This window comes from Protopterus annectens, chromosome 1.part0 (assembly GCF_019279795.1).
Source record: "Protopterus annectens isolate FY-2018-M chromosome 1.part0, PAN1.0, whole genome shotgun sequence".
NCBI lineage: Eukaryota > Metazoa > Chordata > Ceratodontiformes > Protopteridae > Protopterus > Protopterus annectens.
In genome coordinates this window covers 948408536-948435241 of record NC_056725.1, presented here as the reverse complement: position 1 = coordinate 948435241, position 26706 = coordinate 948408536, and the positions used below count along the sequence as shown (strand labels likewise).

The 26706-nt window shown below is 35.7% G+C and overlaps 1 protein-coding gene across 13 annotated transcripts in view; it reads right to left on the bottom strand.

Moving 5' to 3' along the window:
* The window catches only part of LAMA2 (laminin subunit alpha 2), a 4753606-nt gene that overhangs the window by 1768172 nt on the left and 2958728 nt on the right, over positions 1–26706 (bottom strand). For all 13 annotated transcript variants that reach the window (XM_044064325.1, XM_044064371.1, XM_044064344.1 and 10 more), the window contains one exon: positions 2073–2179. In XM_044064325.1, the coding sequence (XP_043920260.1) occupies positions 2073–2179 (107 nt within the window). The remainder of the gene's footprint in view (positions 1–2072; positions 2180–26706) is intronic.

Here is a 26706-nt window from a genome sequence, read left to right as displayed (position 1 = left end):
CCCATTATCTATATGTATGCATAGTGAAAACACCTGCTCCAAACGGAAAGCACCAGCACAATACAAACGACTCTCCTGCTTCAGCGAATTAAGTATCTGTCAATAAAACCCATCCTGGATGCTGATAGAAAATAGTAAGGGTAAGGGGTTTTAAAGATTTGCAATAACAATGTTTTTATATGTTTATAATTGTATTTTAACATTTTGGCCAGTATAATAATACATATACACCTATATATATTTATTTATTTTATTATACATTTTATACATTTTACGTATGTGCAAGTTATCAAGTGTGAAAGCATCAATTTTATGTATATTTATTATTTAGTAAGGATGTAAGAAGAACTAGTCATTTAGAATGCAAAAATGTTATTATGGTTATTGCACTAGCACTTTAAAAGTTAATTGAGTTACAATGTGTGGAAGTGAGGATGTATAAAGGGACCAAGGAATTTTGGGTTAGTGTTCTGATGAAGTCTTGTTAGATGAAAGCGCTTAACCAATCTGTTGGATGTGATTTTATGTCAATAAAGGATTTGGAAGGAAGTGAGTGGTGAACTGTTTTGTGCTGGTGCTTAATTCGCTGAAGCAGGAGAGTCGTTTGTATTGTGCTGGTGCTTTTCGTTTGGAGCAGGTGTTTTCACTATTTATTTGGTTGACTGTTCCGTTGTCTTCACATTATATGTATGCATGCATCCTTGACCAAGATGATCACTGGCCTCAAACAGATGCCCTATGTAGCTCGACTGAAGAAATTCCAGCTGTACTCGGTTGCATACCACCTACTCAGAGGTGATCTCTGCCTGACATACAAGGCCATGTTCAACCCAGAATTGATGGACATGCTCCACCTAAAAAAAAAAACATATTCTCTCGAGCCACACGCTCTAGGGATCTAAACCTCACCACAACAATAAATAGGATGTGCTGGAGGGATAGATTCCTGTCCCAGAGGCTTCCCATGCTCTGGAACAAGATTCCAATCTACATTAGGCAGAGCTCCTCACTAACCCTCTTCAACAGAATCCTTGATGAGTGGATGGGAAACAGAAAGTTTACCCCAGGGATCAATTCAATAGTTCTGCTGAACAGAGGCACAGTGAACTAATCTAACGGGCGGTGAAAGCCAGCACATTCCGGCTAGGCTTATAAATGCCTTCGGGCGGATAGCCTAGTACCTACCTATGAACCTATATGACAAAGATGTACCACAGAGGTTCCAGTGCTCCAAAGTAACTAGCAGTCAATGAAAAGGTAACACAAAAGGGACAACATGATATGTCACATGCTTTTAAGCATCTAGAAGTAAGAAACTAGAACTCACAGAGGACAAGGGTGTATTCTTTAGTGGAGATACCAAGGCACACACTAAATGATGTTCTTAACAACAATATCTAAGATTTTTTTTGTTCTGCCACACTTTCTGTCAACTGTCAACTCTTGCATTCTCCCAGTCAACCCATTCATTCCTCTATGGTGGCAGCTAATTGTAGAAGCCATTGCGGATGCAACCATTATTTATTTTTTCCTTAGTATGTCACTCACTCCTCTCATTGGTGTGTGATGTATGATTCACATCACCATGGGGGCCTCTAGGACTTCCCCCATGCTACAGCAAACTTCTATTCACCCACAATGAAGGCCTAGCATATGTAGTTAAGTGAGCCAAAAACATAACCCACATTATTTCTGTGCCTGCCTTCCCTCTTCTGAGGGAGAGTTGCTGCACCCTAGGACAGGCATGGTCATTTCTCCCATGTCAGTTATAGTGACACCCAAGCCAATAGGTCATTCTCAGCACTTTATTCCTCTACACCAATGGAGAGGGCACAAAATCTGAGATATCTATACACAGCAGGGCTGTGTTGTTATGAAGTAAACAAGATATGCTATTTTTTGTGAACACTGACAAATTGACCATTGTGTAATCAGCACTTTCACAGTGATGCAGATGTGAAACTCATAATGACTTACTATACATTAACTACCTGTATGTTAGACTATACTGTACAGCACAAGTTGATAGCACATTCCTTGAAAATCTGTTGCACATCTATATCAGAACTTACCAAACATTCATCACAACGTCTTCCGGTGACATTACTTCGGCACTCACACTGGCCTGTTTGTTGATTGCAAATGTGTGATAAAGAGCCGTTGACATGGCAATGACAAGCTGGGGTGAGTGAAATAGGGATAAAGAGACAATGTGAAAGAGATGATTAATTTTAAAGATACAATGTTTCCAAATAGGTTACTAAAGGTATCAATCATTATTCATTTAAACAAGACCTCTCTTAACTAAGAAAGTTTAAAATAGTAACATATTTTAATAACTTGAAGCTTTACAAAAGATAAAAAAAGAGTACATATACCAATGGCATGAGTTTTGAAAACAATTCTTCTAACAAATACAACATAAGGATTTTTTTTTCAGAACAACTTTTAAATAACTTACTGTAACACAATTCAATCATACACATTTCTTATTACAAATATTGAAAATGAGAAGAATATCTGCTATAGTACATATCTTGCTGGAATAGCAGTACTCAACAAAGATAACCCACATGTACATAGTATGTCATCTGTCATGCAATTATTCACAGTCCACGCTCTTTTCAGTTCTTTCCACCCATACAAATAAATATAGGTACAGAAAATCATTCAATATATATGTTTCACCTATAATATATAAAACAAATTAACTTATACTGTGTGTGTGTGTGTGTGTGTGTGTGTGTGTGTGTGTGTGTGTGTGTGTGTGTGTGTATGTGTATATATATATAAAATGTAAAATTGCTGTGGTAAATTTTGTAAGTTAAACTAAGCTGTTCGTATAAGAAAGGCAGGAACATTGCTATATTGGTTAGAGCAGGTTCTCAAGGTTTGTGAGTTGATGTAGTCAATTGGTGGGGTATAAACAGGAGGGTTAAAATCAGACAGTTCAGAGTAGCTGGTCCTTCCTGAGAAGGATTTTGAGTATGAAACAGTAGTCCTGAGTGAAGCATTACAGAGCAAAGAAAGATTGGGAGGAAGACACTAAGAGCCCTCTGTCTGTATTGGAAGAAAAGGAGGCAATATCTTCTATTGCATGAAAGACTAATTTTGTGGAAAATCCAGAGCTGGATCATGTCCAGATAAGTTAGACAAACTTTAAGAAAGACACAACAGGAAGAAAAAATTCCAGTGAAAGGATAGGGCAGTATCCATAATTTCAGTCTATGCCCCAAACCAGGTCTATGATAGCAAAGAAAAGTGTGAATTTAGGCAGCAGTTGCAGGACATACTACATAACACAGGACACGGTGTGGTGGTGTTGCTACTGGGGACTTGAATGTACATATTGTGACAGACAGAAAAAGATATCAGGACTGCCCGGGTCCATATGGGGGTGGGTGGATAACGGGTATATAGAAAGAGATGCCATCTTACTTTTCTGTCTGATAAATTGATTGATGGTGGCCAACGTATGGTTTGACAAGACAATCACAAGATGACATATAGGAGTGGCCATTGTGCAACTCAGGAAGAGTTTCTCTTAGCAAATAAATGGCACTGAGGTAGAATCAGTGATTGCAAAGCCATCCACAGTTGGTCCACAGCATAAACCATTGGTTGTCACAATTAGATGCAAGCAGTGGTCAGAGAAGGCGCTAAGGTCAACAGGTACTAGGCTGAAGACCAGGAAGTTGACTGATGAAAGTACAAGAGTTTAAGGAATTACTCAGGACTCTAGCACCTCAGGAAGAAAAAGAAATAGGTGAAGATGAAGAAGAATACAAGTGCCTCAAAACAGCATGTGTGAGAACTACAGAACAGATATGTGGCTGAGATAGGTATGGAAATAAGGTGCATAAGGAAAACTGCTTGTGGAATGCAGAAGTCCAGGAAATCAACAAAAGAAAGGAGGAATGCAGCAAAAAAAAAATGAGATACAAAAAATATGGACAAGGATAAGAAGGAATACTGGCTGGCTAGCAAAGAGGCTAAGAGAAGAGTTGTAATAGCAAAGAACAAGGTGTCAGAGGCACTCCACCAACTTCTGGAATGTGACTCAGCAGATGGCACAAACAAAATCTATCAGGCTGCAAGGCAAAAAAAGAAAGATAAAAGAAAAATAAAGACAGCATTATTGGCAGATTCTGAACAAGAATTACAGCAAAGGATGGGGCTACATAGTGGAGCTTAGCAAACAACTCCAAAAGTCCTGGCTATGTCTCTGCTCAAGGTGTTGTGGTTAAAATAAGGAATACGCTGGTAATCCCACATATCTTACATTAAAGGCACTCCAGGAGCTAATATATATATATATATATATATATATATACATATATATATATATATATATATATATATATATATATATATATACATATATATATATATATATATATATATATATATATATATATATATACATAGTACAACAGAAAAATTCACAGAAGCAAACACTTCTGCAGTAAAGCTTATTCACTAACATGTGTTTCAGCTTCTTATTACTTTTACAAATGCCATATAACTATGCATACTTTGTAAAAGTTGCTCACACTTTCTTCCAGGACTTGATTATGTGTCAGATATAGATTCTGGGTGATACCTGTGGGGCCAGTAAACTGTGGCACTGCGTGCCACATTTTCAGGTGTATCTGCTGTGTGGCTTTGTCTCTTGCTGTATATTTCATGTGCTATGTTTACAATCACATGGACACTTGTATATCTCTCTCTGTAACATATTTTTTGTTAATAAGTATAACCTGAACACTATTTCTGCTCATGCATGATTCTTCTCCTGTTTTTCTGTCATTAGAGGATCCTTTTTTGAATATTTGAATAACTATTACATAATGCATGGGTACAGCATGCATTATAAGAGTTGCATGTTACCCTTTGGGGAACTGAATAGCATATCATGTATATAGGTGTTTGTCTGCAATTCCTGTGTACTTAAATAGCCCAGACTCTATGTGTATCTTCACTATTAATACCTATCACAGGGCACATACACTGTATAGTACAAAAAGATAAAGGATTGCATGGCTAATACTTTTAGATAGAAATAATTACACGCAATATTGTTACCCATGGCTGCTCATATGTAATCATGCCATATGTGTAGCTTGTATGCAAAATAATATTTAAGGATGGAAAGAAGTTGCTTGAATGCACCACCACCTGTGGACCTTCAACACTGTTAAATGTATTTTTGCACTTGCTCTAACTGTCTTAGTGCTATTTAACACTTCTGTGCTGCATTTATTGATTTTGTTGAATTTATCACTGTTTTCAGCCTGCACTTGTTGAAGAAATGTCATCTGCTTGTTACTGTACTGCTCTTAGATTATTTTAATAGTATTCTGTTATTTCCTAATGTCCTCATACTGAAAAAGCTGTTCTGAGTTTGCCAAAGTTCTCTTGAGTTTGCTAAAATATTTCTAAGTTTTGCAAAGTTTTTTCTGTAATTGCAGAAGTTCTTCTACATTTCACACATTTTCCTGTATTTGAGAAAATTTCTCAGGGTCTGTGTGCATATCTGCAAGGATTTCTGATATTGCAGAAGTTCTTCCATTTGTTATGAGGCATTTGTTAATGCACTTGAGCTCAAAACTAGTTTGTTTTACATTAAGGGGCTTTTATTCTGCCCTCTGGTGGGAGCAGAGGGCTAACTGAACCCACCTGAGTTGGGAATTCCTGGTAGAAGACTTATTGTGTGTTTATCTGATTGTCCTGAGGACATAACTGTGTAAACGTCTTTCATCCCGCTGGCATAAAAGCTTTGCACAAACATGGTTACCTGTGCCTTGTATATAAGCAAAGCTCTCCAGTTTATAACCCTCTGTAGGAAATGTTCTCCATATATAGTCTCCCATTGTTCATAGCTACTCAAAGAGCTGCCAGTTTGTACAGAGGGCAGCATCACTGCAGGTCATCTAATAGTATTCTACTAAATACTCTCAGTTAGACCTTTAACTATCCCTCCCCTACACCTTCCCATTTACTAAGGATCTGGTATAATGGATAGGTCCTTCCCTGACATCTCTGTTTCTTGCCTGGTGGAGCTGGGCATCCTGAGGCAGTGTAATAACTGTCTCATGTTCACTGACAACCATTTAATTTTAGAACAAACAAAAACAATGTGTGAGAGATGTAGCTACACAAAGTCACTGGAGGCAAAACTCTCAAATACGCACATGAAATATGCAAACGAGGTTGTCACCATTACAGCCCAGACACTCACTACCAAAACCAAGGAACAAACACATAGACCCACATATGTGGAAGTACTCACTTGGAATCTACCCAGAATTCCAGGACCTCCTAAAAGCATCTGTCAGTAGCATCACACACACACTCAAAAAAGATGGCACCTTATATGACATATAACTCTGAAAATCACAGTAGCCTCACTTCCAAGCCCATAAGGCAACACACCACATAGCCAAAAAATCTGGTTATTGGGCATTCCATTTTAAGGCAAACTGATGTTCCTTTTACCAGGCTAAACAAGATTAAGATCATAGTCAGTTGTCTGTCTGGAGCCAGAATTTTCCAGATCGTGCATGCCCTAGGCTCTTTAAACCACAAGTACATGTATGACACGGTCATAGTCTATGTGGTTGCAAATGACCTAAGATGTACCTCACTGCACTATATGAAGAAAGACACAATGGAGCTCTCTGAATAAGTGTCCCAGACAGGTATAAATCTAGCTTTAAGTAACATCATATCTTAACCAATGATGATGCCACAGTACCAGCAAAAAATGAATGACTTTAACAATTGGCTTTGTTTCTGGTGTCACAACAAGGGGATTCAAAATCTGTCAGCCTGGGGAGACACGAATGACAAATCATGATGCTTTGCCAGAGATGGTTTGCACTTGTCACCACTTGGCTTCCAGATACTGGCAAAAACTTTATCTATCCCTATAATGACTTCTTTAGGCTGTACCAAGTTGTTAAACTCTCCAACATAATAAAAATCACTCATGGCTACCTAAAGGTACTGCTGCTCAATGCTAGGAGTTTAAATAAAAAACTGCACTCCCTGGAAGCACTCCTTGCCCTGAAGAAAGCAGACACATGCGCAGTCATGGAAACATGGTTCAGAACCATGGAAAGCTCCCCAGCTATCAAAACTTATAATGCCTTTCATACATGTTGACCCCCCTCAGCTTAGGATAAAACAAAGACAAGCATCTGGGCCTCAACTGAAAATGGGCTCTGTCTCAGTTGTACTTTCTGGTAAATAAATAATTAACAAAGGCAGAAGGTGTCTCAGTGTTCATACAAAGGCAGGTGGTATCTCAGTGTTGATATAAAGGCATGGGGTCTCTCAGTGTTCATACAAAGGCAGGAGGTGTCTCAGTGTTCATATAAAGGCAGGGGGTGTCTCAGTGTTCATAAAGGAGAAGTACACTATTAGACTGGTCCAATAACATAATTCGCATGAGCTGCTACATGCCCAACTAACCATCGGTGTGACCCCCCCCCCCTCCCCATCACAGCCTTACTATCTACAGATCTCCTAATATGAGTCTGGAAAACAACACCTTCTACCTAAAACTACTAGTACTTATGGGTGACTTCAACTACTCTTCCATAAACTGTGACACTTATACAACCCATAAATCACTGAGAGGTTTTTGGACTTCATCAATGCAAACACTCTGGAGCAACTAATTAGCTCCCCAACTAGAGTTACAAATTTCTTAGACCAGGTACTCATAAACATAGGGGATGCTGCCTCCCCATACACTAAGTCCTCCTTGGTAAGACATGACCACAAAATGATCTCTTTTAGTATTAAAACTACCCTAGATCCCACATCAAACTCCAAACCTAAAAAGAACTTTGCTAAGGCCAATTACCTCAAACTAAGTGACAGCTTATTAAAGTTCCAAGCCCCTCCAAACCTGAATGACACTGAGGCCTACTGTGAGCTGTACACAAAAGCACTGTACACCCACATTCATAGCTGCATAGAAGAGGCAATACCTGTCTAAGTCAAACCTACGACTACTTGCAAAAATAAACCACCCCGGTGGACCCCTAGCATGAACAGGCTATTCAACAAATGGAAAAAATTCTCTCCAAATCCAAGAAGCAACAGGCAAAATAGTGCAAAAAGACACTCATCAAGCTACACAAACAAATTAGAGAGATGGTCAAGCTTCCCAAATGAAAGATAAACATAAGGCTTTTTTAATTATGTTTGTAACCTCAGAGGAAATGATCAGCAATGTGCTGAGTTAATCATGAACAGCAACACTTACATCCAGCCTGAAACTATAGCAAATCTTCTGTCCGACAAGTTCAGTTCAAACGTCTCCCCCCATCACCTCCTACCGCACCCAAAGAAATACCCACAACCAACCTCCTACTGGTCAATATGAGGTAACAAGTCCTTACTGCGCTTGCTAAACCAAAAACACAACCTTCATGAGTCCCGACAACTTTCCAGGATGCTTCATAAATAGCTTAAAGCAGAATATACAAGGCTACTAGAAACCCTCTTTAACCATAGCCTCTGGACGGGCTTTGTTCCAGAAGAATGAAGAACTGCAACAATTGTCCCTCTGCACAAGGGTGCCCATCACCTGACCCAGAGAACTACAGACTCATAAACTTGATCAGTCATATCTGCGAGGTCATTGAAAGAATTATCATGGACTTGATCAATAACAACATAGGATCTCTCCAAAAACTGGAACAGACACAATTTGGTTTTGTCAAAGGGAGGTTTTACCTGCTCAGTCAGATTTCAACTGATAAAGATGGGTTTACTTGTTTTTTAAGATCTGTAAATATTGTCCCTGAACATAACACATACCTTTGACTACCTGCCTAAGTTTGTTTGCCACTACTTATGCTTCATTTAGATTTTTTTATCAATATATCATAATATCCTATTTTTACTACTGTGCTTATTGGACTGCTTAAGGAAATGCTCATATATCTGATTTATTTTCTCTTGTATAGTAAAATATTATTTCTCGACTTGTTCTCAGTTACACTTTGTTAAGTGTCATTATTGGATAATGCTTATCCTTTATGATATGTGTACTAATGTTACATAATCCTTGTCAGTCATTTCACTCTTTCCCTTTTATTCACTTATTTTATTTATTTTCACACATTTAATGAAGTGTGATACATTAATACTTAGTGCGGTTCCAACTGTGTTGTATAGTGTTGCTCTGTATTTGGAATAACCAGTTCCTTTTTCATATATTGTGTAGTAAGTCACAGTGGTGATTTGTGCTAAGCTGTATGTATAGGGTTTACTACAAATGCTAATGTGTTGGAAGCTTGCAACTGCCTTGCTTATTGCCATTTAATTGAAATTGCAAGTTTTCTACCTTTCACTACTTTGATCCTTGTAAATTACATAACCTCCTATGACCTGATCCTAGTAAAATAAATAGCCCTTCCAGAACCCAAATTCTAGTATTAAAACAGCCACCAGTCCTTAATCCTTAACTGGAAATTTGTTTCCTAATCACAAAACATTCCTCCAGCTCCTTAAACCCAAATCCCCACTTCCTCCTTGACCCTAAAACTACCATCCCACTCCCTAAACATAAACTGCCTAATTCAAAAATAAAAAAGACTAAAGGCAAATCACGAGTAAAACTTCCATAAAGGATTTTAATCGGCAGACCACATGTAAAGTAAGCGCTTTCATCTTGCTTCAATGAGCAAGACTTCATCAGACAAGTCAACATATTCCACCCAACAATTTAAATACCTCACAGGTCACATGATAAATTAATTACATCATTAAACAACATCTTAAGAATTTACTAAAAAACAACTGAAACTATAAAAGCGGATGTCTTAGGTGCTTTTAAAACTGAAATACAATATATATATATATATATATATATATATATATATATATGTGTGTGTGTGTGTGTGTGTGTGTGCAACAAAATACTATTGTGAAACCCTATTAGAAAGAGTTGGCACTAACAACAAGTGAGTATGTTTATACCACTACTTTTGCAGACATCTTAGTTTTATTGTGCAAGTTGGAGAGTATGCATCATTCAAGCCAGGTTGGCAATAAGCATTTAATCTTATTTGCCACGGTAATTCCTGTAATTCTAATTTTAAACAAAAAGGTCCTCCCCAGAGATCTTGTTCCACCAGGTCTATGATACGGAAACCAAAATTATGGTCATGGTGTTCGTTGACAGGCTTAGCTAATGCGTTCTCCATGTTTAATTTTTTAATACTATAAATATGTTCATATATCCTTTCCATAAACTTTCGGCCGGTTTTACCAGCATAAAAACAGGGACATGATTTGCAAGTAGCTAAGTAAACTACACTTTTGGAGTTACAATTGAATCTTTTGTTGCGTAAGTACCGTTTTCCTCAAATATTAAAGGTTGCCCCCACTTCCATGCATCTACAGTATGGGCACTCTTCACATTTATACATTTCTGCTGCCCTCACCATCTTAGTCTTCCTCCTTTCATGCAAGCTTTTCAAATTTGGACCTCTCTTGTACATGATTCTAGGCCTTGGTTCAACAATATATCTCAGCCCAATATCAGTAATAATCAAATTCCAATTCTTATTCAAAATTTGTCTTATAACAGCTGCATCCATACTAAATGGTGTAATAAATGTAAGATTATGATTAGTTCCCTTCTCAATTTGTACATCGTCCCTAACCGTCTCACACTTTCTGTCAGAACTTCTCTCTTGTGCAAGTATAGGCCTAAAAACACCATTAGCCCTCTTACACTTCACTTTGTTTACCAATTCCTCTACAACATGTAAGGGGTACCCTTGTTTTAAAAACATGCCACTCAAAGTTTCACATTCTTCAAAAAATTCGGTCTTCTCCGACATCAGTTGGCCTTTTATGACCGACCTCTTCTGTTGTTGTGGGTGACTGCTAGACAAATGGAGGAAGGAATATGAATAGGTGGGTTTTTTATGGATTTTGGCCTTATACATTTTTTGGTCCTTGTCTTTATACAATTCTACATCAAGATATGCTATACGGTTGGCATCCATATTATACATAATTACTAAAAACTGTGTGAAACCATTCAGGTATTCCATAAATTTAGAAACTTCCTCAATATGGCCTTTAAAAATAATAAGTATATCGTCCAAATAACGAGTGTAATAAAAGATGTTTTTCCTAAAGGAATTATCATTAAAAACATAGTGTTGTTCCCGGTGGGCGATCACGAGGTTAGCAAAACTCGCCCCGCAGGGGGAGCCCATTGCTACACCCGTCTTTTGCAAGTAATACTCTCCTTCAAACATAAAGTAATTGTTGTTTAAAACAATATCTAGTTATTCCTGTATTAGTTCTATCTCCCTTGCAGTACTACCTTTTTCCTTCATTATATCACTCACCCATTCAACCCCAAAATCTGGGGGAATGACAGTGTAAAGGTCTTTTAAATCAGTTGTAAGGAATTTTACATTCTCTTTATATTCAAGGTTGTTAATGTTACTTAAAAAAGACCAAGAGTCCTTGCAAATATGCCCAACCTGTTCAACATACTTCTTCAGCACTATGTTTATATACTTGGCTATATGATAAGTGATGGAATTCCTCCCATCCACTATTGGATGTAGTGGTGGGTCCTCAAGGTCTTTGTGCACCTCGGGATTTCCAAAAATAACTGGTGTTTGCAGGGCTAGCATAGAAAGATAATTATATAACATGAGAAATCCTAGCCTCTATAAACATGTCATTCAAAAACACTTTTATTTTCTGGTAGGCTCGATTTAATTCATAAACTCCTTAATTGCTCAGTAACCCTAAAATTTTCTTCCTGGTCCTAAACCTAAATACCCTAATTATTCCCTAATCTTAAGTCTCCACCTGCTCCCTAAATCTCAGCTCTCTGGTCACACCCTAATCTTAAATTTCTCTGCAATCTCTACAAACCTAAATGTCTCAATCACTCCCTAACTCTAAAACCCACTACTCCAGCTCCTTAAATCTAAATTTTCTAATTGTTCCATAATCCTTAAATATCCCTCCTGCTCCCTAAATCAAAATTCCTGGATCACTCCCTAATCCTAAAGCTCCTCTTCAACTTCCTAAATCTAAAGTCCCTGATCTTTCCCTAATCCTGAAATTCTCCTGTTGCTCTCTTACCCTAATATTATCCCCCTGCTATCTAAATCTAAATTCCCAGGTAATTTCCTAACCCTAAACTGCCATGCAGTACCTCATCCTAGGCCTAAATCTGACTCGCTGCCCCTAAACATAACAGCTGAACTCCCATCACCACCCATTCCCTCCTCATTCCCTGCTACACTTACCTTGCTTGAAATCTGTAATGTGTGTGAGTGACAGCTGGCATCATCACTTCTTCAACGGGGCTGAAGTACCTTGCCTGAACATGCAGCGAATTATGAATAGGAACAGCAGCCTGTGCAAGCTGTCAGAGAGTGACAGGGAGATGTGTTTTCAATTACAAGACTGTGGTCTGCATGTAGCTAGGTATTCCGCACAGAACTACATCCATTACTGTAAATGCTGCCACATATTTTTTTCTTCAACAAAGTTTACTGCTGTGTGTTTCTATCAAAAGGGCTCATTTGTTGAGTGCAAGAAATTTAAAAAATAAGAACATCAGCTATTCATTTTCTGTTTGAAATGTGTTTGAATTACCACACATTTTTTAATGCTGAAATTTTCAGATATACGTAAATAGTAAGGGGTGAGAATGTGTGCGTAAGTGTTTGTAGTAAAGTCTAGGGGAGAGGAATAATTTATTGTTTTGTGTGTCCACGTGCATGAGTGTATATGTGTGTGTGTGTGTGTGTGTGTGTGTGTGTGTGTGTGTGTGTGTGTGTGTGTGTGTGTGTGTGTGTGTGTGTGTGCACGCGTGCGTGCATGTGCATATATGTGAATGCCTTGTTTTGTGGTAATGTTAAAGAAAAGGTTTCTTCCTAGGGAAATGCCAAGAGTTGAGGTTAGGGACAGGGGTAAGTTTAGGGTCAGTGCAAATAAGTAAGGTGGTACAGGGGGCAGAACATCCTCAAAGGATAACACCTCCCATAGTGAGTATGTCACCTGTCACACAGAGGATGATAGTGGAATTTAGTAGTGCTTTCAGATGCTTAGGACACAGAATAACAAAATTAACTTACTCTGTGTAGTTCTTAGAAAACCGAGTCTTCATTTTAGTATCAGATTGACAGATAAATCTGTTATTTCTAAGTTGCAGTTAAAATGATTGAGTGTCAAATGACCCACAGTTGGCTGAGTGTCAAAGAAGCCTGGTAGGGAGAACAGGACTAAGTGGGGGTCAAGCCCAGTCCATTGTATTGTTGACACCATATGAAGGCTGACGAAGCAGTAAGCAGCACAAACACCCATGTGAGGAAGGGTAAGTGGGGAACATGGAATTTTGGGACTGTATTCATCAGGCTGCTAAATGGGGCAATGGTCAAAGCAAACAAATGGGGCAATGGAGCAATGTTGAAGACAAACATTAAAAACGTTGATGTTTGACTGGATGATTGCCTCCTATGGCAAGCTCTTGCCATGGGCTGGCTGAGTAACAGCAGTGATAATGTTTGTAAGGCAGCAAAGAAAAAAGTATACATAAAAATGCTGGACAACAAATTAACTCAGACCCTGTGGACTTTCATTCCAAGCAGCCAATTACATTAATTCCCTTACTACATTAATATATGACTAATGCATATTTCACTCAAGAGATTCCATCCTATGGATTCTCAAATGTCAGTACGTCAAGGAACCAAATCACTGAAACCTAATATCTGAAGCAAGAAGGGCAATGTCTCAAACAGCAAGTGTTTTTAGGGGAACATGCTCCTTTGCACCCCCAATGTGTGTGGGGGAGGCAAGTCTCCCACATCCCCAGAACTTGCACTAACTTGAAAAAGGGAGAAATCTTACAAATCAAAAGTAATCACTGCCATCATACACTTAGAAATGACACCATCAGTGATTTCTTATGGAAAACAGAGACTAGCATTTTGTGTTTTGGGCAAGTGATGCTCAGTGAATTTCATGTCCCCCATCTTTAGATGTACCTCAAAAGACAACCTTAATCCTGTTCTAACTGATAAGTCAAAAACTTTTCTGCTTTCCTTTACTGACTACTGACAGCAAAACTCTGACATGGTTTTAATTACACAATGGCATAAATGGACATGTGTGGCTATTTATTCATTATCTGGTTATTAGCTGTTTCTGTAGTTCTCACGTTGTGTTTCTCTCAAAAACTGTTAAATTAATAAAGGAGTTTATAACCACAAACATGAATAAAAAGCTTAATAAACAACAGATTAAACTATTGGACAAGAGTATTTCATATACAGAAGTTATTACACAAATAAATAAGCTTAAATCAAACAAAGCACCGGGTAATGATGGTATTATACCAGAGATATATAAAATCCTTTCTAAAACTACATATTCATTAATACATAAGGTTTTTATTTTGGCCCAAACTGAGTTAATAACCCCCCCATCTTGGCAATATACATTTATTTCACCAATTTTAAAACCTAATAAAGATCCAACTAGATTTTCTTCATATCGACCCATCTCATTACTTAATGTTGATTATAAAATGTTTATGAGTATTTTTGCTGATAGATTGAAGACAATCATCCCCGGCATTATAGATATAGATCAGACGGGCTTCATTGTAAATAGAAATACTTTTGATAATATAAGAAGAACTTTAACATTAATTGATTTTGCAAATAGGAAAAAGAAAGATTTAACACTTATTAGTCTTGATATAGGTTCAGCATTTGATTCAGTAAGTTGGGACTATCTGTTTACCTTACTGAAATGCACAAACTTCTCTGATGCATTTGTAAATTTAATTGAGCATTTATACAAAGGAACGTTGGCTTATATTAAGGTAGGAACATATGTTTCACAAAAAATACCCATTCTTAAAGGTACAAAGCAAGGATGTCCACTTTCTCCACTATTATTCACTTTAGTAATGGAGCCTTGGGCTAATTTGATTAGAAACAGTACTGACATAGAGGGTTTTAAAATAGACGAAAATACAACATCAAAAATTCAACTTTTTGCAGATGATGTTCTAATTACATCAGCAGGATCTAATTCTTCTATGCAGTCTTTATTTGATAAAATGATGAATTTTAAAAGTATTTCTGGTTTAATATTCAATGAAGAAAAAACTAAAATACTACCTATATATACACGAAGAATATTCTCATTAGTGATTTTACTAAATATGTACCCAATTCAGGTCAGATAACTTATTTAGGTATAATACTATCTAAAGATATTAAATCTATTATATATAATAACTATAATACCTGTTTTCTTAATATACAAAATCTTTTTAATACCTGGAATAATATGTTTTTACTATGGAGGAGAGACTTACAATTATTAAAATGATAATATTCCCCAAGATTTTATACTTAATACAATCAATAATACTTTCACCTACAAAAATAATTATCAAGAAACTGAATACACTAACGTTAAATTTCTTATGGGCACCTAATAGACCTAGGATTGCATTAAAGAAACATACTAATAGCTGGTCTCAAGGGGGTATTTCTTTTCCAGACTTTAATTTATATATTATCTCTTCTATTATAAAAGTTATTACTTTATTAATAGATCAGTCATATATCGCAAAATGGAAAGATTATTGGGAGCTAATTAGTATGCACTTCATGAAAATCTCCTTAACACATAAAAATATGATTGTAAACAACTATATGTTGTGGTTGCTAAAGGAATTTTGTACTTCACCTATTACACCTAAACATATGGTTTGTTACCCATTAAATATTATTATTAGTTATCGTAACTTTATATTCATGCACCCTAAGTATAGGGAATGGAATTTTATTGTATTCCCTATAATGTATACTCAGGGTATGCTTATGTCATCTACTTCTGAAGGAGCTCATTTAGCTATATATAATGATCTAAAGTACTGGTATCAGCTGATATCTGATAATAAAGTTAAAAATCTAGATTTCTTAAAACAAGAATTTGATCTAAGAGAAACTTGCTGGTTAGAGGTTCAGATCTTTAGACAACATCTCATTGATAGAATAGATCTAATGTCTATAACAGTTAAAGAATCTATTCCAAAACTGATTGATTACTTGATATTAAATTTACAGCATAAAGTTTCTGATAAAGGTAAACTTTCATATATACATAAAATTATCAGACAAGAAACTTTTTACAGTGTAGATTCATACTGGAATTATTTCACCTCTATTAATGGGGACCCACCAACTCAACAAGATAAACAATATATATTGGAATCTGCTTATAGAACTACATCTTCCATTGTCTGGAGACTTTATACATGGAAATTTTTACATAGATCTTTTATACACCTTTGATGATGAATAAAATAAATAATAAAGATAATCTATGTAAGAGATGTAATGTAGAAATTAATGCTGACTGGGCTCATATGTTTTATGACTGTATGAAGTTGAAAGAATACTGGAAGTCAATTAATGAATTTTTGCAGGCTCTTTTACAGATAATTTCATTATTTCTAAGTCTCTTATATTATTCAACACACCTGTACCTCAATGTGTTAAAAGATTAAGCTTCCCTTGTTATGGTCTATCCTAGCAGTGGCCAGGAAAATAATAACTAGAAATTGGATTTCAGATACACCTCCTTCATTCAATGAATTTAAAAATGTTATGAATATAATGTGCCATATGGAAATAAGCACAATTAGAATGAGAACAACTAGAAAAACATCATATTATATTGTATGGGATAATTTACAAAATTTGTTAAAAAAATTCTAATTTCAATAGCACAGTATTTTAGTTTAATTAATTGATCTGATTGTAGTGGATGTCTTTGTAAATAATTTAGTTGTTTTGTTGAATATTATAATAATACCTATTTTTAATTACTTGTATAAAATTGTTATGATATTTCTCTTATATGTTAAAACAATAAACCTGTTTTGATAAAAAAAAAACTGTTAAATTATTCCCTATTAGCTTCTAAGCCATGTTATATATAGGAAAGAAATTATAGACTTATATCATTAAATTTCCAAGTTTACTTCTCAAACACTTTTAATAAAGTATTACTTAAGACAGAGGTAAACACACATCAACAGAAAACAGAACAAACCACATTAGGATTTTTTTTTTTTCATTTACATAAATTACTGAACCCATATATTTTCTTTCTTTGTAATTACCATAAGTCCAACATTACATAAATTGCTGAATTCCTGCTTTCCCTTAAACTTTGTCCCTCCTCCTTCTGCTAAACATTATTCTGCATTATTGTTCTCACAGTTTCCCATTAATTTCTATGTAATTTGTTCCTTCCCTTTTTTTAAAGATCCTTCTTCTATATCATTTATAATATTCAATACTTCAAATACAGATGGTTTAGACTTTGGTTTCCATTTTCTAGTAATTGCTTTTTTGGTAGCATAAAGAAATAAACTTAATAAGGCCCCACTGCATCTAGGCAATTCAGATCCCTTGTCCCAGCCCAGAAAATCAAATCCTCAATTACAGCAGTTTGATTACCCAATATTTCTGACATAGCACTTTGCAGTGAATTTTTAAAATCTGCCAACGCATTACACTCCCAAAACATAAGTTCCCAGTTACCTCTTCCTTCCTTATCACACCTCCAACATTTGTTATCTACCAAAGGACAAATTTGTTGATGTGTGCTTGGGGTATAATAATAATACTAACATAAGCACTTTCAAGCAAAGATCCTATATCTTCTGGACTTTGCTGCATACTAGGAAGCCATCCATATGTCCTCCCATTGCACTCCTGTAAACTGCTTTTCCAGTCTCTCTTCCCAATCTTTCCTAACCTCCTCTGATTTATTCTTATATTCATCCTGCCATATTTTATATGTTCTTCTAATAATCCCTTTTTAACTTCTGTTCTAGATTCAACTAAAACTCCACCAGGCCTTTCACTTAAAAATCCCCTATCCCATTCATTTTGCCTATACTATGAGGGTCTATATTATATCCTCAAACGCTTAAAAAAGCGAACGCTGATTGATCAAACTTATTTTCACAAAACTGCAAAATATTGAAGCAGCAGAAACTTGAATTTTTTCCTAGGGAAAGAATTTGGTTGTCCGTTTCTGTTGCCTCGGTATTTTCAGTGTTATGGTGGAAAGTTACCGGTCGGATTCAGGTAAGTGTGCGATTGTGTGGATGTGAGTGTTGGGGTGATTTAGGTGAGTTAGGGTTAGGGCTCGGGTTAGGTGTGTGTGCGATTGAGTGGACATGAGGGTTAGGGCGGATTTAAGTGAGTTAGGGTTAGAGAGCGAGTGAGGTGAGTGTGCGATAGTGACGGACCTTAGGGTTAGGGTTTGGGTTAAGGTAAGTGGGTAGTTAGTGGTGTGTGCATAGTTTAGTGTAGGGTTAGGTATCAGATTTTAGGTGTATGTGTGTGGATTTCTGTTTGTTTGGTGTGCTTGTGTTGTGTGTATGTGTTTTGGATCAGCGATTTTTTTCCCTGGGAAAAAAATCACTGATCTGACAGTTCGAGATTGTAAGCTTTCACTTAAATTAGGTCGATCAATCAGCTTTCACTTTTTTAAGCGTTCAATGATATAATATAGACCCTACTATGATATCAATCCTTCACAGGGAAAACAGTCTCTAGCCGGCATGCTGGCCTCACCCCACATATTATCTTTTCAACTGTTACAACAACCAAAAAACAAGGCGCAGGCACTCGAAACCAACCAATAAATGTAGAAAAGTGTGCCCTGGTCCGCTTGTGAGTAACACCAAACACCAGTAACTTAATTGAAGATTGTGATAGCAGCAAAATCACATCCAGTTAACAGTAGTACAAAGAAATAGCAGCAAAACTTGAAATAATAGCAGCGAAACCTCAGATAGGATGAACGCTCTTTAATACACTTAAACAGACTGCGTTTTCGTCACCAAAGACTTCATCAGACAACATAAAGACATAATGAACTGGTTTAAATACTCCTTAGAAGTAATTTAAAAACTATTGGATTGGTTAAATTTTATTTTAAACACACCTATTATAACTATACTTCAGGTAATTCATTAATATTCATGAGTGTTGTAAAGTGCTACGTGCTTTGTTAAAAACTTCTATGTTAAAAACTCCTGTGTTAAAACCTTCATTTTTCCTAATAAATAGCTCCTACATAAATACTAATTACAAATTTAAAAAAATACATACACAAATTGTAAAAACAATATGATTTAAAACCACTTTTGATATAAAAATGTATATATATCCAAAAACACATATTGAATGAAACCTGTGGGTCCACAATGTTGGTATGCCCTCTAGTGACCATAATTTGAATTGCTTTATATTTTATATTTTATTTGCCCTTATTTTTAAGAGGGGAGTTATAGTCAGAAACTCATTCATTCCAGGGCTGTTGTTAGAGTCCAGGTAAACCTGCCACCATAGTTCTCTATTTTCTAGAATTTCTTCCCATAAACCTCCCCTGTTATCAGGTTTTACCTGGTCCAACACAAAAAATGCATATTTAGCTCCGGTGCATCCGGTGCTATGTTTGTATAATGCATTGGTAGCTTTCGCCCTGGAAATATCATAATAGTGCTCATAAATTCTACGTTTGAGACACCTCTCTGTCTTTCCTACATAAAAAGACTGACAGATTTGGCAAATGGCTATATATACTACCCCCCTACTGTCACAATTATAATGGTCCTTACTGATAATTCTTTTATTCCTACTGTCTATCTTTATTTCCGATCTATCAACTATATATGGGCATTGATGACATCTACCACACTTATATGTCCCCATCTCCTATGAATACCCTCCTTTTCTTTTTTCTTGTTTCTTTCAAGTATATGTCCTATGTTAGATGGATTTTTGAACACAATCTTAGGTGTCATTTTGGTTATCTCCTCAATGTCCGTAATAGAACTAAACTGATTCCATTGTTTTTTAAAAATACCACCTAATTTAACATTGGAGTTATTATATTCTAAAACCAAACTCCTATTATAATTGGATTGGGTATTCCCTTTATTGTTATTACCTTCTGCCTTTGGCCCCTTATTCATTATCATTTCCTTGCCCCTGCCTAATATGGGCTTGAATCTGTCCAGCCTTCCATCCTCTACTTCTTCTCTTAAATTACTTATGAATTCTTCTGGATAACCTCGTTCCCTGAACATATTGTATAGTAATTTACATTCTTCCTGAAAATCTGTATCGTTGGAAGTCATTCGGGAACCTCGTACAAATTGTCCTTTAACTATGTTCTTTTTGCTATGGTATGGGTGGGCACTGTTAAAATGTAAAAAAGAATTTACATACGTATCCTTCCTATACACCTTACTCTCAAACTTGCCTGTATTTTTGTATAACTCAATATCCAAATACTTCAAGCTCTCTGTACTTATAGTGTAGGTGAACCTCAAATAAGTAGTGGTACTATGGATATAATCCATAAATTCAAAAAATTGTGCCTCACTCCCTATCCAAAAAAGGACAATGTCATCCAGGAACCTGTGATATAATATCCATAAATCTTTATACTTGCAGTTAGTGATGAATTGCTCTTCCCATTTTGACAGTACTATGTTGGCAAAAGTGGGGGCACATGCTGCCCCCATAGATACCCCAGTTTTTTGTTTATAAATTTCCCCACCAAACAATATGAAATTATATTTCAGCACAGTATCCATAAGGATCACACTTGCTATTTTATCATTATGACTCATGACATCATCTTCGAATACAGCCTCTTCGAAAAGGCCCATACCTTCCACATGTGGTATACTTCCAAACAAATCTATAACATCTATAGTTATAAATCTGATGTCATCTCTATACAAATCCTGATTTATTTCACCAAGGAAGTCCCATGAGTCTTTTAGAATCAAATTCTTGTTGATCCATATATGCTTGGTCTTGACATCTATAAATTTGGCTAAAGGGGCTGTCTTAGACCCCTCTGCCGTAACTATGGGTCTTAATGGGGGATTCAGCATATCCTTATGTATCTTTGGTATGCCGAAAATAGTGGCCAACCTCGGTTTCTTAACTTCCAAATATTTCAAAGTTGTGTCATCAATAACTTTTTCTATCATTAAATCTTGCAGAATGGAATCAATCCTATGATTAGCTATATTAATTTCGTTATGCGAAGCCTCAATGTATTTAGTATCATCTCTTAAAATTATATTCATTTTACTATCATACAAAATTTGTTCCATTATAACCACCCCTCCCCCCTTATCAGGTTTCATAACCCTCAGTGAGGCATTTTGACTCAATTCTTTTAATATTTGGTTCTCATCTTTACTTAAGTTATGTTGTATCCAATATCCTTGATGTTTGTTTCTCACTATATTGACCATAATATTTTCAAAGTTCCTGATCTGAGGGTATAGGGGTGGATTGTAGATAGATTTCCTCTTTAACGTATTGTTAGTCATTCTTTCTTTATTAAACCCCATTTTAGAAGCCATTACTTCTAAATTAATCTTCCTAGTAAATAACTTGACGTCCATTATGGTACGTGTGAAATCTCCCCTTCTATTAGGTATATATTTTAATCCTTTGCTTAGTAAGGAGAAATGATTGGGATTCAATTTCAATGCACTAAAATTATAAATAGTAAAATTATCATAGGTGTGTTTCACTGTATTGTTCGTAGTTATATTAACATCATTGGTATGTCCCACCAAGTCCAGGGTATCTAATGAAATCTTCCCTGTCTTCTTACCCCCCCCCACCTCTGAAAATTTCCCCCATATTCGTTGTTGTTTTCCTGAGCTTGTCCCCTATGCACTAAAGGAGGAAAATCAACATCAAAATCTGTTACAAAACCTTCATTTTCATCATTAAACTGTTGTCTGTTATAATAAGGTACATTTCTTCCATGATTCTTCTTAGACCCCTGACGTGTGTAATGACTATACTGATTGTTAGGTTTTGGATAACTTGTATGGGTCTCGTACTCCCTAATATCTCTTTGTAATTTCCCCATTTTTCTCTGTATCACTTCCTCACATTTAATATCAATATTTCTTCTCATAGAAAAATACTTCTCATTTTCTTCCTTAATATTGTGTACTAAATCATTTGTAATGCATGCATCCAGATTAGCAATTTCTATTCCTAATTCCTTTTGAATACTACTGTTCTCTTCAATAATGAGCTTGATAACTTCCAAGCCACATTCATTAAAAACTTTAAGTAAACTTTCATGAAAATGTGTTCCAATCTGCACATTATTCGGAAATTTATAAACTCTCAAGCCTTTAGGGACAATTCCCTTTTCCAAACATTCCTGTAAATATGCATTCTCAATGCTAAGAGTTCTATATTTCATGAGCATTTTGTCTAATTTTACTAGTTTCATAGCGTAGGTTTCATTATCCACATTATTTAAATTATTAACACTACGTCTGTTTACATGAAACTGAATGTCTCTTTTAAGCCATTCCTCTGTTGTTTTATTTGTTTGGATAACTTTAGTGTTAACAGTACCTTGCATACTAGTGGTATGATTAGAGTTTCTTTTGGGGATAGCGCCCTTATCCCTTTCATGGCAATTGCTTGTTTCATCTCCGTTGGAAATATCTTGCAGAATGACAGGGGTATTGTGTGGGTTGAATGGTGTCCCATCAAGAAGAACGCCGGCTCCGTTGTCGTCGCCAATAAGCTGTCTCTTCCGTTTCCCCCTGTGGACGTCATGCTCCTCCATGTCCTCGGCAGTGTCCGTTTTGCTTTTGCTGCTAAACACCAAATGAGTACAAAGTGGAGTTAACAGGTCAATTAACTCTGTTAACTGGCCAATTAACCGACGTGTTTGGCCCGAATCCTCCTGCCCGATAGTACTCATACCTCCGGTTCCGGTTTACTGAACGAGCGGTCCCTCCCAACTGGAACAACAACCAAAAAACAAGGCGCAGGCACTCGAAACCAACCAATAAATGTAGAAAAGTGTGCCCTGGTCCGCTTGTGAGTAACACCAAACACCAGTAACTTAATTGAAGATTGTGATAGCAGCAAAATCACATCCAGTTAACAGTAGTACAAAGAAATAGCAGCAAAACTTGAAATAATAGCAGCGAAACCTCAGATAGGATGAACGCTCTTTAATACACTTAAACAGACTGCGTTTTCGTCACCAAAGACTTCATCAGACAACATAAAGACATAATGAACTGGTTTAAATACTCCTTAGAAGTAATTTAAAAACTATTGGATTGGTTAAATTTTATTTTAAACACACCTATTATAACTATACTTCAGGTAATTCATTAATATTCATGAGTGTTGTAAAGTGCTACGTGCTTTGTTAAAAACTTCTATGTTAAAAACTCCTGTATTAAAACCTTCATTTTTCCTAATGAATTGCTCCTACATAAATACTTATTACAAATTTAAAAAAATACATACACAAATTGTGAAGACAATATGATTTAAAACCACTTTTGATATAAAAATGTATATATATCCAAAAACACATATTGAATGAAACCTGTGGGTCCACAATGTTGGTATGCCCTCTAGTGACCATAATTTGAATTGCTTTATATTTTATATTTTATTTGCCCTTATTTTTAAGAGGGGAGTTATAGTCAGAAACTCATTCATTCCAGGGCTGTTGTTAGAGTCCAGGTAAACCTGCCACCATAGTTCTCTATTTTCTAGAATTTCTTCCCATAAACCTCCCCTGTTATCAGGTTTTACCTGGTCCAACACAAAAAATGCATATTTAGCTCCGGTGCATCCGGTGCTATGTTTGTATAATGCATTGGTAGCTTTCGCCCTGGAAATATCATAATAGTGCTCATAAATTCTACGTTTGAGACACCTCTCTGTCTTTCCTACATAAAAAGACTGACAGATTTGGCAAATGGCTATATATACTACCCCCCTACTGTCACAATTATAATGGTCCTTACTGATAATTCTTTTATTCCTACTGTCTATCTTTATTTCCGATCTATCAACTATATATGGGCATTGATGACATCTACCACACTTATATGTCCCCCATCTCCTATGAATACCCTCCTTTTCTTTTTTCTTGTTTCTTTCAAGTATATGTCCTATGTTAGATGGATTTTTGAACACAATCTTAGGTGTCATTTTGGTTATCTCCTCAATGTCCGTAATAGAACTAAACTGATTCCATTGTTTTTTAAAAATACCACCTAATTTAACATTGGAGTTATTATATTCTAAAACCAAACTCCTATTATAATTGGATTGGGTATTCCCTTTATTGTTATTACCTTCTGCCTTTGGCCCCTTATTCATTATCATTTCCTTGCCCCTGCCTAATATGGGCTTGAATCTGTCCAGCCTTCCATCCTCTACTTCTTCTCTTAAATTACTTATGAATTCTTCTGGATAACCTCGTTCCCTGAACATATTGTATAGTAATTTACATTCTTCCTGAAAATCTGTATCGTTGGAAGTCATTCGGGAACCTCGTACAAATTGTCCTTTAACTATGTTCTTTTTGCTATGGTATGGGTGGGCACTGTTAAAATGTAAAAAAGAATTTACATACGTATCCTTCCTATACACCTTACTCTCAAACTTGCCTGTATTTTTGTATGAATGGAATGAATGAGTTTCTGACTATAACTCCCCTCTTAAAAATAAGGGCAAATAAAATATAAAATATAAAGCAATTCAAATTATGGTCACTAGAGGGCATACCAACATTGTGGACCCACAGGTTTCATTCAATATGTGTTTTTGGATATATATACATTTTTATATCAAAAGTGGTTTTAAATCATATTGTTTTTACAATTTGTGTATGTATTTTTTTAAATTTGTAATTAGTATTTATGTAGGAGCTATTTATTAGGAAAAATGAAGGTTTTAACACAGGAGTTTTTAACATAGAAGTTTTAACAAAGCACGTAGCACTTTACAACACTCATGAATATTAATGAATTACCTGAAGTATAGTTATAATAGGTGTGTTTAAAATAAAATTTAACCAATCCAATAGTTTTTAAATTACTTCTAAGGAGTATTTAAACCAGTTCATTATGTCTTTATGTTGTCTGATGAAGTCTTTGGTGACGAAAACGCAGTCTGTTTAAGTGTATTAAAGAGCGTTAATCCTATCTGAGGTTTCGCTGCTATTATTTCAAGTTTTGCTGCTATTTCTTTGTACTACTGTTAACTGGATGTGATTTTGCTGCTATCACAATCTTCAATTAAGTTACTGGTGTTTGGTGTTACTCACAAGCGGACCAGGGCACACTTTTCTACATTTATCTTTTCAACTGTTGTTATTTGCTCCCAATATTTTGGTTCTTTTGCTAGTTTTCTCCCATAAATTCTACACCCTGCTTGTGTATTTTTTGTACCTTTATTTCTGGCCATCCCTAATGGCAAAATCTTCCTCCATTCTTGTGTTGGTTTAGTTCTTAGAATGTTTTCTGCTTCTTTATGAATATAATATTCTGTACTATTCTTTTTATTCTCCATAAGTATCTTCATCCAAAATCACACCCCCTCTTTATTTCTTGAACTATTCATTTCCATTTTGAATTACTTTTTGCTTGTATATATATATATATATATATATATATATATATATATATATATATATATATACATATATGTGTGTGTGTGTATATATATATATATATATATATATATATATATATATTTTTTTTTTTTTTTTCCTGAGCCTTAACTTGGTAGCTCTAAAATATTCCAATATCCCGTGAAATCAGGAACCAACTTGCTCTGTTGGCAGGATCAACTTATCCCACTTAACTGCTATCCTCTTCCCCTCCCAGATAAATTAATTCAACTCTTTATTAATTATTGCCCACAACTTCTCTTTTGGTTGAAAAAAATAATATCACTTGCAAGTAAAGCCAGACGTTTCTTGATTAACATACCATTCATATCCCTGAAGTTCCGAGTCCCTTATTTTCTTTGTCAAGGGCTCTAAATATAAAGCAAATAACAAAAGGGAAAGAGGACACATCCCTGTCTGGTTCCTCTGTTCAAACACAAGTTATCAGAGAGCAACTCTCCTACATTAATTTCTGCCTCTGGTCCTTCATATGTCCTCCTAATTAACCTTATTATTATATTAGAGAATGCAAATGTTTCCATTGCCCTATTCATAAAATCCCAGCTTACTCTGTCGATAGCAGTCTTTTGTGGAATATAAACACCTGGTAACATAATCCTGATCCTTTGCAAATATACCTTTGCTACCACAAATCTTTTCCTTTGTGCCTGATATTCTGCTGAATATCTGTCATGAAATCCTTTCTTTGTCAATTTTACATGCTCATTTCTTTCCAAATGTGTCTCCTACAGCATTGCTATTTGTACTTTTCATTTATTTTTTCTGCATTTCTTAGTATAATTCAGTACTCTTTCCTTTTTTTTTAACCTGTAAGGCTATTTATGTTCCAAGATAATATAAATAGCATAGCCATTATGCTTATCTATTATACATGGTAGTTTTTGAATGTGAATTTCCATCTTTTATATTACATGCACACACTAATATTTGTCAGGCTGGTCTTTTATATACCTATTTCTTCTCACTTCCATTTGAACCTATGTTACATTTTTTAAGATGCTTGTTTTAATGAAAATGTTCAAACAAAAAACTAAATATATTCTCAGAGCCCCCTCATCCCTGATTAACTTAGAAGAAACACAC